General features: G+C 37.4%; 3 protein-coding genes across 3 annotated transcripts; all 3 read right to left on the bottom strand.

The window, feature by feature from the left end:
• Positions 1–5,195: 5,195 nt before the first annotated feature.
• Positions 5,196–12,130, bottom strand: LOC107889664 (terpene synthase 10). Its single transcript, XM_041078335.1, has 5 exons — positions 11,657–12,130; positions 11,343–11,561; positions 5,829–5,967; positions 5,441–5,708; positions 5,196–5,336 (listed from the first exon to the last, which is right to left on the bottom strand). The coding sequence occupies exons 1-4, from the start codon at positions 11,794–11,796 to the stop codon at positions 5,538–5,540; spliced, it is 669 nt and encodes a 222-aa protein (XP_040934269.1). The 5' UTR covers positions 11,797–12,130; the 3' UTR covers positions 5,196–5,336; positions 5,441–5,537.
• Positions 8,826–11,346, bottom strand: LOC107889663 (uncharacterized). Its single transcript, XM_016814186.2, has 2 exons — positions 9,402–11,346; positions 8,826–9,195 (listed from the first exon to the last, which is right to left on the bottom strand). The coding sequence occupies exons 1-2, from the start codon at positions 11,098–11,100 to the stop codon at positions 9,152–9,154; spliced, it is 1,743 nt and encodes a 580-aa protein (XP_016669675.1). The 5' UTR covers positions 11,101–11,346; the 3' UTR covers positions 8,826–9,151.
• LOC121203493 (myrcene synthase, chloroplastic-like) lies at positions 11,800–12,575 on the bottom strand. Its single transcript, XM_041078633.1, has 2 exons — positions 12,124–12,575; positions 11,800–12,035 (listed from the first exon to the last, which is right to left on the bottom strand). The coding sequence occupies exons 1-2, from the start codon at positions 12,341–12,343 to the stop codon at positions 11,800–11,802; spliced, it is 456 nt and encodes a 151-aa protein (XP_040934567.1). The 5' UTR covers positions 12,344–12,575.
• Positions 12,576–13,361: the final 786 nt, after the last annotated feature.

The raw sequence follows: 13,361 nt of genomic DNA, 5'->3' as shown, positions 1-13,361 counted from the left end.
TTCTATTATATTTATTTCTTTCCCAAAAAGCATAAGCCACTAAACCAATCTAGCCAAAGGTTGTCAAAATTCCCCAAAAAGGTTCATGAGGCTTAGAACCCGCGCTTAGCCTTCTCAATAGGGTATTCATCGCTTCTTCACATTATGGGGCTGACGTTTCCGTCCATGTCCCTTAATAGGTGATCTTTTCAATTTGTGCAAGGAACAGCCGCTTTGTACGTTTTGGGAAGGTTACACAGTCGGTTCGTTGGCTTACTGCGTTAGAGGTTGGCGAATCCAAGAGACAAAACGGTGTGGTATTCACCGTTGGGAAGTGATGATCTAGCAGAAAATAGTCCCACAAAAACGATTATTGGCTAGAGTCAGGCTCTGCCAAATTTTAAGTCTAAATCTTTGGAGTTGGTGGTCGTAGGCATCCTCTTCCACTATAACTGGCTTATCCTGCTTGAGAAGGGTTATTTAAAAGCCAAGGATTGAACCCAAGGTGGAACGAGACAACCGGAGGCCAGAATCTCGCCACATAAGAAACTTTTCTCTTCCCCAAACTCTGTTTATTTTTATATTTTTATTTTAATTTTCGTAATTTATTTAATTTCGTAATTTCAATTCACTTTAAATTATGTTTTTAGTTTATTTTTCCAAATCGAAACTCTTAATTCTGTTTTTTTTTTCAAGAACGCAGGTTTTCTTGGCCAAGAAATTGTCCAGGATTTCAAGAAACGAGCATTCGTACAATCCGGTCCCTGAGGATTCAACCCTACTTCCCCTTTACTGTTATTTTTACTATTTTATAGGAAATAGGATATTTTTACTAGAGCTCTGTTGAAATTTGGACAATGATATATGAAGGTTAACAGAAGCTTAAGCAACAATGTTGGAAGTTTGCTAGAGAAAATAAACAGAATTGGGGTTGGAGAGCAAAAATGAAAGCAAAGAAAAGAGAGAGTTTTTGTTGAATGAATTTGCTGATAATTTCATTAACAATAAAAATGGCATGATGCCAATACATATATCAGTAGTACAACTGGTCAACATAAACAAATTTCACCTAAACAACTACCTACTACCACTAACTACATTGAAACTTGTTAAACTAAACGTGCACACTTTAACAAAGCTGATTTGATATTCAAACACTACCTAATTATATTAAATATGTTACCTACTTAGTTCAAATCTCACTAAGTTACAAAACATTACTTATGGTATCAAAATGAAACCGAAATTGAACAGCTGCATCAACATCAGCAGCTGCATGCACTTCATCCGGAAATATTATAGCAGCTTGATCTTCAACACTTCATCCGCATGACTTGTGCTGCATGGTCTGTTCCTTGGCTGCTTCATGTGCTGCATGTTGGCCAAATTCAACACTCCTCTTTGACTTACATGCTGCAAACTCCAATTTGAAGATATTGATTTCATTTTCGACCTTTGATTTACTCAACTGAATCAAGCATTTCTTTTATACCTGTTTTCATAGAAAATCAGGCATTTCATAATGCAACAAAAGATGAAAACTCACCCCTTGATATTTGACTCATTAACTTTTATTTTTTTTGGGGGGGTGATAAATAAGATACATTAAACACTTATCACCCTGGTTGGTTTTAATATAAGCACTACATTTCCTGTCATATAAGTTTAATTTAAAAATTGTGGATGCAAGCTAATTTGTAACGCTAATGGACCTGGATTTACAGATCATTTGAAATCCAAAAATATGATAAATCAGACATTTTTTTCATATAATTCTTAGAACTATCCATAACCCCCCCAACCCTTAAATAGGAAGATAAAGCACTTCAGTGCCTTGAAGCCACGTCCTCCTATACTAGCAACAATACCATAGACCTTTATGTAAAATTAACAATACCAAATTGCAATATACTTTAATTAATTTTACAATCTAATTGAAATGATAATTTAAAAATGAATGTACAATAACTAAAAAAACCCTAAAAAATTTTCTCTTTTTTCTCTAAGACATTTGTTTCTTATCTTTTGTTTTGCTCAGCAGCAGTGCCAACCTTTGGGTTGGCTATTGCCCGAATTTTTCCTCTCTCATCAATCCTTTATTTCTGTATTCTTCTTATTCACTACACATGTATTCTATCTTTTCAGTTTGCAAATCTATTTTATGGGTATCTTTGTTGTCTTCACAAGTTATGATGAACAGATGACGGTGCTTGTCGTTCGCTAAAACTCCACCGGCCACAAGTAGTTTTTCTTGGAAAGTGGGTGGCTCTTCGTCAACTTCTTAATCTGTTTCTATTTTGAAGTATTTTAGAATAATAAATGATTTCATGTGTTGATTTGGACCCGTGTTGTCTTAAGTTTTATATGTTTTGTTTGTTATTCTATAGTTTAACAAGTCTTCAGTTTTACAAGTTTTTGTCAGCTTGTAGCACTTTTTTGGTCTTGCTTGTACATTACAAGTTATTTTAGGGATTATTTTGTTGTCGTCCTTTCTAGTTTGGTGAATACTCGATTCTTTTGGCGATTTTTGCTCGTCGCTTTGGACCATCTAGGGCTAATTTCCTTATCGTATTAAGTGCTTGCAATCACTCCAAATACGTCGTGCTTGAGTTATGACAAGTTAATTGTCAACGTGTCATAATGTTTTATTGATGCTGAGGCTAAAACCTTTGTTGTGTTGATGGAGCTTGTCATTCACCATCTACGACAAGTGTTAAATATTTAATATTACTAAAGATAAGTATATCAAGTTCAAGTTTACTTGGTCCTTCGGAAAAAAAGAAGTTGAGGTTTACTTGATAAATGATTTTTCTTTTTACATGTAATTCCAAAAAAAAAAAGTGAAATATAACAACCAAATAATCTAGATGATAACTCCCAATTCTAAAAGCTTGGCTGACTTTAATTTTTTTAGTAAATTATTTCGTTAGTCAATCCAAAATAGAGTCGTCTCTTTGATCATTTTGAGATTTTCTTTTATCAATTTAATCACTACTATTAAAAAATTATTCAATATGGTTACTCAAACGTTTAACTCATCCACTTTATGTTGGTTGGACCTACCATGTCAGCATTTCTTTCACCTAATATTTGTTGTAAAAATTACAAAATGAAACATTATTCTTCTAATCAATCACAAAATTTTAAGTTAATCTTTTGACCCAAATTCATAACCAACGAACCACCAGGGTCCAAGTAATCGTCCTTGCAAATCTACAACGAGCTCCGGTCGTCTATTTCTCATTGTCATCATCACCACTGGTCGGAGGAGCCGCCGCCGCTGCCGAAGGAGGGGGAAACATCCTCCCATTGGTAAACAATGACTGTCCATTCCTCACTTCATGATGCTCATTGTGAGTTGTCCCAATCACCCCTTCCAGCTTAGCCGTCCCATCCTAAAACGCTCCATCGCCAAACCTCCTATCAACATCCAGAAACTCCTCGAGAAAAGCCGGCTTGGAATCACCATCCCTACTAATCTGCCACCACTTCCTCCTCTACCTAAACGTTATGACCCGAACACCATTGCCAACGCCCTTCTTTTCTTGGGTTTTGTCGTAGAGGACTCAACGTTCACAGGTTACATCTAGCGGTAACCAAAATAGGAGCGACCTCATTTTAAGGTGACTAACGGAATTGTTTGCTTATATTTTCTTCATTATTTTCTACATTAGATTTTTTTTTTTGTAAAACTAAAATAATTTCATTTTTTCAATTCAAGGAGTAGTCAGAAAAGAATTAAATAGGTAATTCACAAAAGAAAAGTGTATTTGTTAAATGAAAAAAGTTCAAATGGGCATTTCTTCAATATTATTGGTCTTTTTAAAAAAAAATTGGTTTTATAAGTAATTTAAATTCTATAGGGGTGAATTGATTAATCTTGTCTTCTTTTGTGGTGAATGACTTTTATCTGGGGTCTGTTCTTACTGCAGATTTCTTGGCAAACTAGCATTGAGCCTCTTTCTTCTTGATGCCATTTTTATTTTGATCTTATGGGATTTTTAGGCCATGTTGTAACTGTAATTTTTTTTTTTTGCAAAAATGTATTTTTTTATTAAAAAATATTAAACTATCCTCTTATATACAAATTAAATTATATATTATGACATTGTTTTTAGCTTTTTATAATAAACTAATAAAATTAGAGCAACTAAAATAGAAATTACCCTATTAGTTGATAGATATTAAGTAGTTTTCAAAGTATAAAATATTGATCCCCAAATTAGTTTGGATTATTATAAAAATATAAAATTAGGCTGAAACAAATTAGATAGGTAATCCTCAAAAGCGTTTTAATAAATGTAAAAAATATATGGTATACTTACACTAACAATGGAGTTTTTTTTAATGTCACGAGTGAGAATAAAAAATTGTCGATCTTAATCAAGGCTTGACTCGATTAAGAAATAAGTCATAAATTTTGTCTAAGCCTACTTTTTAGACATTGTAATTTTTTTTCAAACTCTCTTATATTTTAAATAAACTTTCAAACTTTCAGGGTCAAACGAATAGTTTGGCTCTTGAGTAAATTTACTATGAATTTGTATATTGCCAATAATGCTAGCTGATACCTATTCTTTTTTGTTTTTTTTTTGCTAGCTGATTCCTATTCTTTTTTGTTTTTTTTCGTTTTAGAGTAATATCTAATTCAATAGAACTCTTTTCCTTGCCTAGTCTGTGAAAGAACTGATTAATTGTACGATTTGATTCCAACAACCCAAAGTATAGATTAATTGATTGCAAAAAAAAAAAAGAAATAGTACTATGTTACAAAGTTGTCAAGAATCTTCTCCTTTTTCCTTTTTTTTTTCTCGAGGCATTCATTTGATAAAAATGGAGTCACAAGCAAAGGCTGAAAGGAGTCAAAAATAAAATGGGATACAGAGGGGAGAAACAGAAAACATTAGAAACAAAGGGAAACATGTAGTATGGTAGTCCTTGCACTACCATAAGTTTATTGTACACCATACTAAAAGATCATAAAATGATTTGGCACACTATACTAAAAACTGACTTTTTTTTTTTGCCCAGTTTGAAAAATAATTTCAGTGTTCTCAATCATTTGGGCAATAAATTGGGTTAACGAATAGTGATAACACTCTATCCTTGGTTTCATTACCTTCAATAGCATGACCATCGCCATTTTGGTACATCAATAAAGATATTCTTGAAAGGTCCATAGCAATTCCAATAAACGTCCGAGAGAAAGGAGATTTAGCCATTTGTTCTTCATTCATCTTTTTCCATGTTGCATCAATTAATTTCTTTATGTGATCACGAGTTTCTTCTTCAGATGCTCCACTTTCGTTCATATAACATTGGATTGATTTAGAAACATCACCTCTTTTGAGTTCATACTAGTCCAAAAAAAGAAACAGGCAAGCATATCACTATTAAACTAATCAACTAATGGAAATTTGAAGTTTACAAATATATGTATTTATTAATATATATTGCTTACCGATGATGTCCCTAAATCATCTGCTAATCGTACAATTATGGACGACCAATAAATTATATTGGGGTAATATGCTTCAATGTGGTGCAACCCCTCCTCTTTAATAAATTATATTGGGGTAATATGCTTCAATGTGGTGCAACCCCTCCTCTTTTATAAGATCTGTTGCCAAATAGGAATGACCAAGCATTACAGAACCCGATATTGAAATCCAAGCATTATCGATGTACTCTTGCAGGGTTGGCGTATATCCAATGTAATACCATTTTGCCTACAACAAATATGATTTACAAAGATTCGTCCAATAAACATTTATACTGAACCATGAATAACACAAATCAGCCAGAGCTCATAAGGAAAAGTAAAAAAGTCTTAGGAATTGGTTTAATACCACTTTCTTGAGGAATGGATGGACATCTATCCCTTGTTCCTTAAGAGTGTCAAAAGCCATTTCATTTACGGAATTGTATAGTGCATGATAACATATCTTCATATAGTTTGGAAGCTTCTGTATTGCATTTATATCCCATCTGAAATCACGCCAACATATTAAAGATTATTAAACATTTGAAAGAAATATCAAAAGCAGATAAAATCATAAATTAGTATGATAGAATCTCAACAATAGAGAAATATTCTCAAGAAAATACAGAAACTAAAGAAGGTAATCAAGTTATGATTCTATTCTTATTTCCTTCGTACCAAATTATATAGAAGAAGTAAATCCATAACTGCTGCTAACAACTCTTAACAAAATGATAACTACTTAACCAACTGCTCATACTATCCTATAACATTCACCCAGCCTCTTCAAGAGGCAACACCCGAAGGAGACTACGAAAATGACTAAACAAAGACGCTGATAATGGTTTAGTAAGAATATCTGCCACCTAGTCACGCGCTGGAACTTCCCCAACGACCAAGTCACCACCAGCCACTTTCTCGCGAATAAAAAAATAAATTAAGCTCAACATGTTTAAACTTGGAATGAAGAATCGGATTAGCTGCAACGGCAACGGAACTAGAGTTATCACACCATATGGTCGGAAGATCATTAGGATCGACTTTGAGCTCGGCTAACAAGGAGACCAGCCAAGTCACATCACTAGTAGCGGCCGCTAAACTACGATATTCAACTTCAGCCGTAGAGCGAGAATCAATCTGCTGCTTCTTAGAACACCAGGAGATAGGAGTATGTCTAAAATAGACACAGTATCTCGTAGTAGATCGACGATCATCAAAATCAAGACCCCAATTAGCATCAGCATAACCGACCAAGGAGAGACGATCAGACTGACGAAAAACCAACCCATGAGAAAGAGTTCCACGTAAGTATCGCAAAATTCATTTTAATGCCACCATATGTGAAGTAGTGGGAGCATGCATGAACTGACACACCCGATTAACAGCATAAGCGATGTCAGGACGAGTCAGAACAACATACTGAAGAGCTCCAGCAAGACTGCGATATTCAGTTGGATCTGCCAGTGGCTCACCTTCATTTTTAGATAACACAGAGGAACTCACCATTCGTGTATGAACACCTTTGGCGTTAGACATAGAACTCCGAGCAAGAAGCTCTCGAATGTATTTACGCTGTGACAAATGAAGACTGCCAGAGGAAGACCGACTTACTTCAATTCCCAAAAAATAATGGAGCTCACCCATATCCTTTAAAGCAAACTCACTATGAAACTTCTGAACAATACACGTAATTTCGTCAGATGAATTGCCAGTGATAACAATATCATCGACATAGATAAGTACATAAAGAGTAAATTCGGAGGTAGCATGGACAAAAAGAGAAGCATCCGATTTGGAGAGGACAAACCCAGAAGAAACAAGAAACTGTTGTAACTTAGTAAACCAGGCACGCGGAGCCTGCCGTAAACCATACAAAGCCTTAGTTAGTCGACACAGAAGTCGCTCACCGTTTGGACCTAATTTGACATAGCCAGGGGGCTGCTGCATAAACACTTCATCAGTCAGATCGCCATTTAAAAAGGTGTAATTCATATCAACCTATCGTAAAGACCATCCCTTAGTCACAGCAATGGACAAAATGGCTCGCATAGTGCTGGCTTGACCACGGGACTGAATGTTTCCTTAAAGTCACAGCCAGGAATTTGAGAACAGCCCTTAGCAACTAACCTAGCCTTACGGTGATCAATAGTCCCATCCGGATTCTTTTTTACCTTGAAGAGCCATTTAGACCCAATAACCTTGCGATGAAGAGGAAAAGAAACAAGCTCCCAGGTAGAATTGCGAACAAGAGCATCATATTCAGCTTGAGCCGCAGCACGCCATTCTGGAGTAGACAGAGCTTCCTCAATCGTAGAAGGTTCAGTAACTTCAACATTCATAACCTTAGGCTTAAAAATACCAGCCTTAGCTCGTGACACCATAGGATGCGAATTAGAGACAGGTACAGGAAACACGGCATCAGAAGACACGGGATCAACAGATACCTCCTCAACAACACCAGTAGGGCTAGAAAAAATGCTAGGAGGAGAGGAACACCCAGGAGGCTCTCGATCAGACCCAACCCCAGGATGAGCGGTGACAAGAATGGATGAACAACCAGCGTGAGGAGCCGGTGGAGCTAGCGAATGAGCAATTGGTCAAGAAACAGTCTCAGAGATAGGAGGTCGAACAAGAGGAACGAATGAGGACACAGAGGGACTCTGCACGTGCAAGGAACTTGATGCAGAGTCAGACGGCAAGAATCTATCTTCATCAAACACAACATGACGAGAAATCACAACTTTTCCAGAAGGAAGAAGGCACTGATATCCTTTGTGGTGAGAAATATACCCCAAAAAGATAGAAGGTTGAGAACGGAAGTCCAACTTATGAGACGTAAACGGCCGTAAGTAAGGAAAACAGCAACACCCAAATACCCTGAGATGATCGTAAGTAGGAGCACGACCATAAAGAGCCTGAAAAGGAGTGCGACCCTGCAAAACCGGAGCAGGAAGACAATTAATAAGGTGTACAGCACAACAAAACGCATAGCCCCAGTATTCCATAGACAGACCAGCTTGAGCTAGAAGAGTAAGACCCATATCAACAATGTGACGATGTTTGCGCTCAACCAGCCCATTTTGTTCTGAAGTATGTGGACATGTGACGCGATGAACAATTCATTGGGAAGCAAGGAGCGATGTGAAGGCACGGTACTCTCCACCCCAGTCACTCTGAAATTGTTTAATACTCACCCCAAATTGATTCTTAACAAGTTGTTGAAATTAAACAAAACAGTGGAGTGCCTGAGACTTTTGACGCAACAAGTACACCCACGTAAAACGAGTACAAGCATCAACAAATGCTATATAATACCAACGGTTTCCACAAGCAACAGATGCAGGACCCCAGAGATCAGACACAATCAATTCAAAAGGAGTACTATATTCAGTAGTAGAAGGAGAAAAGAGCAACTTATGTGATTTCCCTTTTTGACATGACGTACATACACCGTCAAAACAATCTTTGTGCAACACAACATTACATTTGTTTAGAACATTTTTAACAACACAAGTAGAGGGGTGACCAAGACGTCTATGCCACAAGGAAAACACATCACCTTTAGCAGTCTTATGCCACAAGGAAAACACATCACCTTTAGTAGTCTTATTCTAAAGTTCAATGGAAGCAGCAATTGGAGACGAAACAGACTGAGTAGACAGATCCGGTAGTGAGAAATGATATAACCCATCACAAATGTGGCCCTTCAGCAGTGTTTCCCGGGTCACAATGTCCTTAACAACAGAATACGTTGGGTGAAACTCAAAGTACACATTATTTTCTTTAGCAAACTGGGACACAGACAGCAAATTTTTGCGGATTTTTGGAACACACAGCACACCAAACAACCGGAGTAATTTAGACGGCGTAGATAAAACACAAGTACCAATAGAGGAAATTGGTGCGGGAGTGCCATCACCCATCAAAAGGGAGGACTTACCGAAATACGGAGAAGAATCTTGAAGAGCCGACGCATCTCGACAGACATGATTGCTAGCTCCCGAGTCAGGATACCAGGAAGCAGTCCCAATAGGCACAGGTATGTATGAACCAGTGTTATAACCATTAGCTCCAATCTGAGCAGTATTGGCATGTGAGCCAGAATAATCTGAATAATCAGATGCATGTAAATCACCAACCCGAGGAAGACCAATACACGGATCTGGGCCACTATAAACACGAGCGCGCGACTTGGTTCGCAAAGGAATAGGTGGTGCTGACAGATCACGCCCATCACCAACTCCCGGATCACCACTCAACGGATAACCAACCTGCACACAATTGCTAATAGGTGCAAACCCAGTCAAATTTGCATTTAAATTCCCAGCACCAAACCCAGTCAAATTTGCATTTAAATTCCCAGCACCAAAACCAGTCAAATTCGCATTTAAATTTCCAGCACCAAGACCATTATAATAAGCAAAAGGCCGAAAGGGGCCAGGATGAGGAGCACCCATATTCGGCCTACAAGGCCCAGGTCTAGGCAAATGCCCATCCAAAACATGATTTGACCTAGCATAAGTGCCATGCACCGGTCCACCAAAACACCCAGCTGAAGTCCAATTTGGAGGCTGATTTTGACCAAAATCAATTTGATTTTGACCAAAAGGAGTGAACCTCATTCGCTGAGCAAACGGCCTCCAAACACCATCACTAGATTCCCTTTGTGAAGCAGAAAGACCCGAAGGATGAGAAACGCCGAAAACGTGCGACGGTCGAGATGCTCCAAGAGGCCGATCAGCACTAGACGCCCGAGCCACCGCCGATGACCCATCAAAATCTCGGTGAAACCGATAATAACATTTGTGAGCAAGGTGCCCCAGTCTATTACAGATCTGGCACTGAATCCGCGGCCGAAAACCACGCCCACGACCACTCGTTGGCAGACGACCACCATAGACTGAAGCCTCTGGTGCGTGCGAAGAATCACCTTCAACCAGATTGGCATGCATAACAACTTCCTGAACAGCCCGTAACTGTCGGGTCTCACACTCGAGGAGAGCATCAACAAGACGTTGAAATGGCACCGGTTCCGATGACAAAGACGCCGATGAGACGATTGCATCAAAACCGGATGGCAAACCTGCAAGCAGCACCTGCGTCTTCTCCACGTCTGAGATCCGAGTGCCAGAGGCTACCAACAAAGCACTCAGAGTTGTAATCTTGGCAACATATTCCTTAACAGATAACGCACCTTTCTTAAGTGAATGTAGTTCATGCCGAATCCTGGACTGTTTAGCGCCAGTGTCCGCAGCAAATAGACTCGCGGCGGTAGTCCAGACATCACACGCAGACCTTGCATCTGTAAATGAAGCCAAACACGAAGAACTAACCGTGGAGAGAAGCCACGAGGTAAGCAACTGATCTTTTTGATCAAATACTTGAGCAGCAGAATTAAGAGCAAGAGATCCGTCCGGCGAAGCAACAAAACGTGATGGAGGAGATAATATGCCATCGACAAAGCCTAGCAAACCATAACCACCAAGAATGAGGCGTACCTGTTGTCGCCACTGAATGAAGGTACCGTCATCAAGCTTGACGATATCATGCCGAGGAAAAGAATTCACCACCTTGTCACCGTGAAACGCAGCACAGCAACCATCAGTAGAAGCAGACTCAGCAGAGTTGGTGTGAGCCATAGGTCCAGAATCAAGAGGCGACTGATACCATGATAGAATCTCAACAATAGAGAAATATTCTCAAGAAAATACAGAAACTAAAGAAGGTAATCAAGGTATGATTCTATTCTTATTTCCTTCGTACCAAATACATGCCTTATATAAAAGAAGTAAATCCATAACTGCTGCTAACAACTCTTAACAAAATGATAACTACTTAACCAACTGCTCAGACTATCCTATAACATAGTATAACTTCAAACCTCTCAACAGCATCTGTGAAGAGCTCCAACTCATCTAAGGCTCCATAAACGTCATAAACATCATCTATAACTGTTATTAGCGCATTGACCTTTGTTTGAATTCTTCTACCTTTTCCGTCCTGAGGAGTAATTATCATTCCCACACTCCATAAGAAGTTTTCCATCACCCTATCTCTAGCAAAGCTCAACCTCTCACCAAGACCAAGTTCCTTCCACCATCTAAACAATACAAGTCAAAAAAATCAAAATCATACTTACGTTGAAGCATATGTGAGTCAAGTTTGAACTGGTATGCATGCAGTAGGGGTACTTACGCTGAAACATATCTAAGATCATCTTGGTGCATAGATTGCACTATGTTGTAATCCAATATAGCAAACTCTAAAATAATGGGATTTTTTCCCTTGTTTTTCTCATACACATCTATGAACCATCTGGCTTCCAACCTTGGCATCCTCTAATGTAGAGGAAGCTCCAAGGCATGTTCCACAAGCATCCAAAGATAGTGATGATCATTGTTCTCCTTCAGACATTGTTTGAGAAGTTTAGCTGCTAACTCCCTTGCATTCTCCAGCATTGTTTCACCTTCTAATAAGTGGTATGAAGCCTCATACAAGTTGAGCAGTCCCTTACAATCCTGATTAAGGCTTGCTTTAATGTTTCCAACGTCATCCATGAAGCAAGCGAAAACATCTAGTGCATGAAAATAATTCAATGTTATGTATCATTAAATTAGATGTAAATTAAAACATCGAATTTTGAATCGTTTATCGTGTTGTACCTTGATTCACTTTATACCCATGTTGTCTTAGTAGTCGAAATTCAAGAGCTGTAGCATATAAATTGCCTTTGTTCCATGCAACAGTACTGCTACAATCGGTACTTATATTCTTCAATGTTTTTTTTATTTCAGCTCCAAAGTGATAGGACAACCCAAGTCTTTGTATGGCATCAATAAGCTCCAGTTTCTCCAAAGGATCCACCACATTTTCAAACATCATCCTCACTTCTTCCTTTAGTTTGCTTGCTCTTTCCTTGTATGTTTCATTCTAATACGCATAGGTAACAAGAAGTTTTTGTTAGCTTGCACCAAAGTGAGCTTTATTAGGGGGAAAAAAAAGCAAAAAATGGTGTCTAAGTGCCACCTATATTTGCACTAAAAAAGCGAAATATACCTGTACAAAATCGTTTTTGAGTGACTGAATATAATCATAATCCCAAATAGGAGGATGGTAATTAGCTGATCGTCTAACTACGATATCGTCTTCAACAGAAATTTTGTCTGTAGCTTCATATTGTGAGGCAAATTAAAGAAACAATTAACCTACGAATGCTTGACCCATCATATGAGAAGCGTTTCGATTTTGAGTGTATGGAAAAACTGCAAATTGAGAATGAACTAAACATACAAAGAGACATTTTGAAAGCCTTTACCTACTACTCAGATTGATGGTTATCACTTGATGTGGAGAACATATTAGAACAATGCATAACTACATATAGAAGTGATTTTTGTTGATACATGCATTAACAAGCATTAGCATGTGCATCTATTGTTGATGCCTTTCTAAATATATATATATATTTATGGTTAATTTAGTGTGTTGTTAATGTTTATTCAGTGATAGTCAGTACATGCTTTTATTTTTATTTTAATTATTAATTTTGACTCGTTTTTATTGCAATGGGAGAAAACAATTATTTAGATAATTTACTAATGGCAATGATTAAATTAACAAAATAGAAATGATACTATTTTCAGGTGATTAATGAGGTTGTTTGTCAATTGTTTTCCTTCATAATAAGTAATTAATTTTATAATTGTAACCAAAACGGCAATTGATTTTTATATGAATTTTTTATAAATAAATTTGTTACGTAATTTTTTCATTTATATTATAGATGTACCATAAATTTAATTTTATTTACAATTTTAAATTGAAATTTTATTTAAATTAACATTACCGCAACTTAAATACAACCTTTAATATTAATAAAGTTAGGTAAGATACTTTATCA

The sequence above is a fragment of the Gossypium hirsutum genome, chromosome A10, assembly GCF_007990345.1.
Source record: "Gossypium hirsutum isolate 1008001.06 chromosome A10, Gossypium_hirsutum_v2.1, whole genome shotgun sequence".
Classification (NCBI taxonomy): Eukaryota; Viridiplantae; Streptophyta; class Magnoliopsida; order Malvales; family Malvaceae; genus Gossypium; species Gossypium hirsutum.
Note: the sequence above shows the minus strand (reverse complement) of the source record. Positions and strands in the feature narration are given on the sequence as shown.